Source organism: Octopus bimaculoides, chromosome 29 (genome assembly GCF_001194135.2).
Source record: "Octopus bimaculoides isolate UCB-OBI-ISO-001 chromosome 29, ASM119413v2, whole genome shotgun sequence".
Taxonomy (NCBI): Eukaryota; Metazoa; Mollusca; class Cephalopoda; order Octopoda; family Octopodidae; genus Octopus; species Octopus bimaculoides.
In genome coordinates this window covers 2,352,517-2,353,887 of record NC_069009.1, presented here as the reverse complement: position 1 = coordinate 2,353,887, position 1,371 = coordinate 2,352,517, and the positions used below count along the sequence as shown (strand labels likewise).

At 39.6% G+C, this 1,371-nt stretch overlaps 1 protein-coding gene across 1 annotated transcript in view; it reads right to left on the bottom strand.

Annotated features, from left to right (window-relative positions):
- LOC106875166 (leucine-rich repeat-containing protein 15-like) overlaps window positions 1–1,371 on the bottom strand; it is a 17,144-nt gene that overhangs the window by 12,860 nt on the left and 2,913 nt on the right. Inside the window, exon 3 of the mRNA XM_014923195.2 lies at window positions 385–456. Coding sequence (XP_014778681.2) covers window positions 385–456 — 72 coding nt within the window. The remainder of the gene's footprint in view (window positions 1–384; window positions 457–1,371) is intronic.

Genomic DNA, 1,371 nt, shown 5'->3' with positions numbered 1-1,371 from the left:
AGTATACAAGAGGACAAGCAACAACAACAAGAAATGAGTATATATTAACGTATGAATCATCTGAGGTTAAAGATGCGATTACAAAGATTATCTAAGGATGTTACTTAGTTTCTATGTAGAAGTAAAGACCATGCGTAATGTGCACAGATGTTAATACGCCCGCATACACAAGCATGCACTAAATTCTTACCCTCAAGTAACACGCTCTTATACATCCAATATCTTAGAAATGGGCCCACACTCACATTCACAGAATTTCATGAACAATAAAACGCAAGTATAGAAAGACGATTGTGGGAGCTTAAATATGTGTACGGGAAGATATTACAGAATTATAAAGATATCGTCAACGAAATAATATAAAATAGGATTGATACAACTTACAGATTTGTTAAACTGGACAGATTTTGGAAGTGTTCGGCTTTGATTTCTTTGATTTCGTTTAAACCCAAATTCCTGCAACATAAAATTGAGTTACAAAGAACAATAATGGAACAAATGTGTGAGAGAATATTTAATATTATGTCTAAATAATTGGATGATAGAAGATATGAAAAGTAGATTACACTCATGATGAGATTCATGACGGCGGATAGGTGTGGAAACTGATAAATATGATGATGAAGCAGACGAGCAGAAAATATTGTCAGAGTTGTGATGACGAAGGTGTTATGATGCTGATGATGGGACTGATGTTGTTAATGTTGATTATTCTGATAATGATGGTGAATAGAAGTTTTATTGTGATGGTGAACATGATATTGATGTTGATGTTGGTGGTGTTGTTCTCTGTTGGTGATGAACATGACAGTTTTGAAGATTGTGGTCCGTTGACACCTCACCAAGTCGGAGCGCCTCCTCTTCACATTTTTGTGGACAGGTACGTTTGGTGAGGTGTCCATCTGCTGCCAGCACACTATGTGAAGGGATGGGCGCACCGTGGCTAATGATGCGTACACATGCGCTGAGGATGCAATATCTCCAGATATTCTGCCTAAACGGAGAACATCTGTAGTCGCCGTTTGTCAAACATGCAATTTCCCAACTCATCTCCGAGGTCAGGAAGAAACCTAGACAGAGTGACTGACATCTGGAATGTTGCCAAGAACTCGCTGGTGGGAAAAATCGGTCAGTGGGGTATCAACACTTCAAATTCCGTAGAGATTTACTGGTGGAAAATTACGATGACGTACTTAGAGGGGTTCTGGGCGTTATCGAGGTCGAACTGATAAATCTATTACTGAAGATTTCACTTGGAAAGAATATGAGGCCAGAGAAAGAAGCGATGCCCCGCCCCCATTACATTTGCTGAAAGGTGTGGGAATGTAGCGAAACTGGCCCGTCTGAGTGGTTCTACTCTAATGCGTCTTT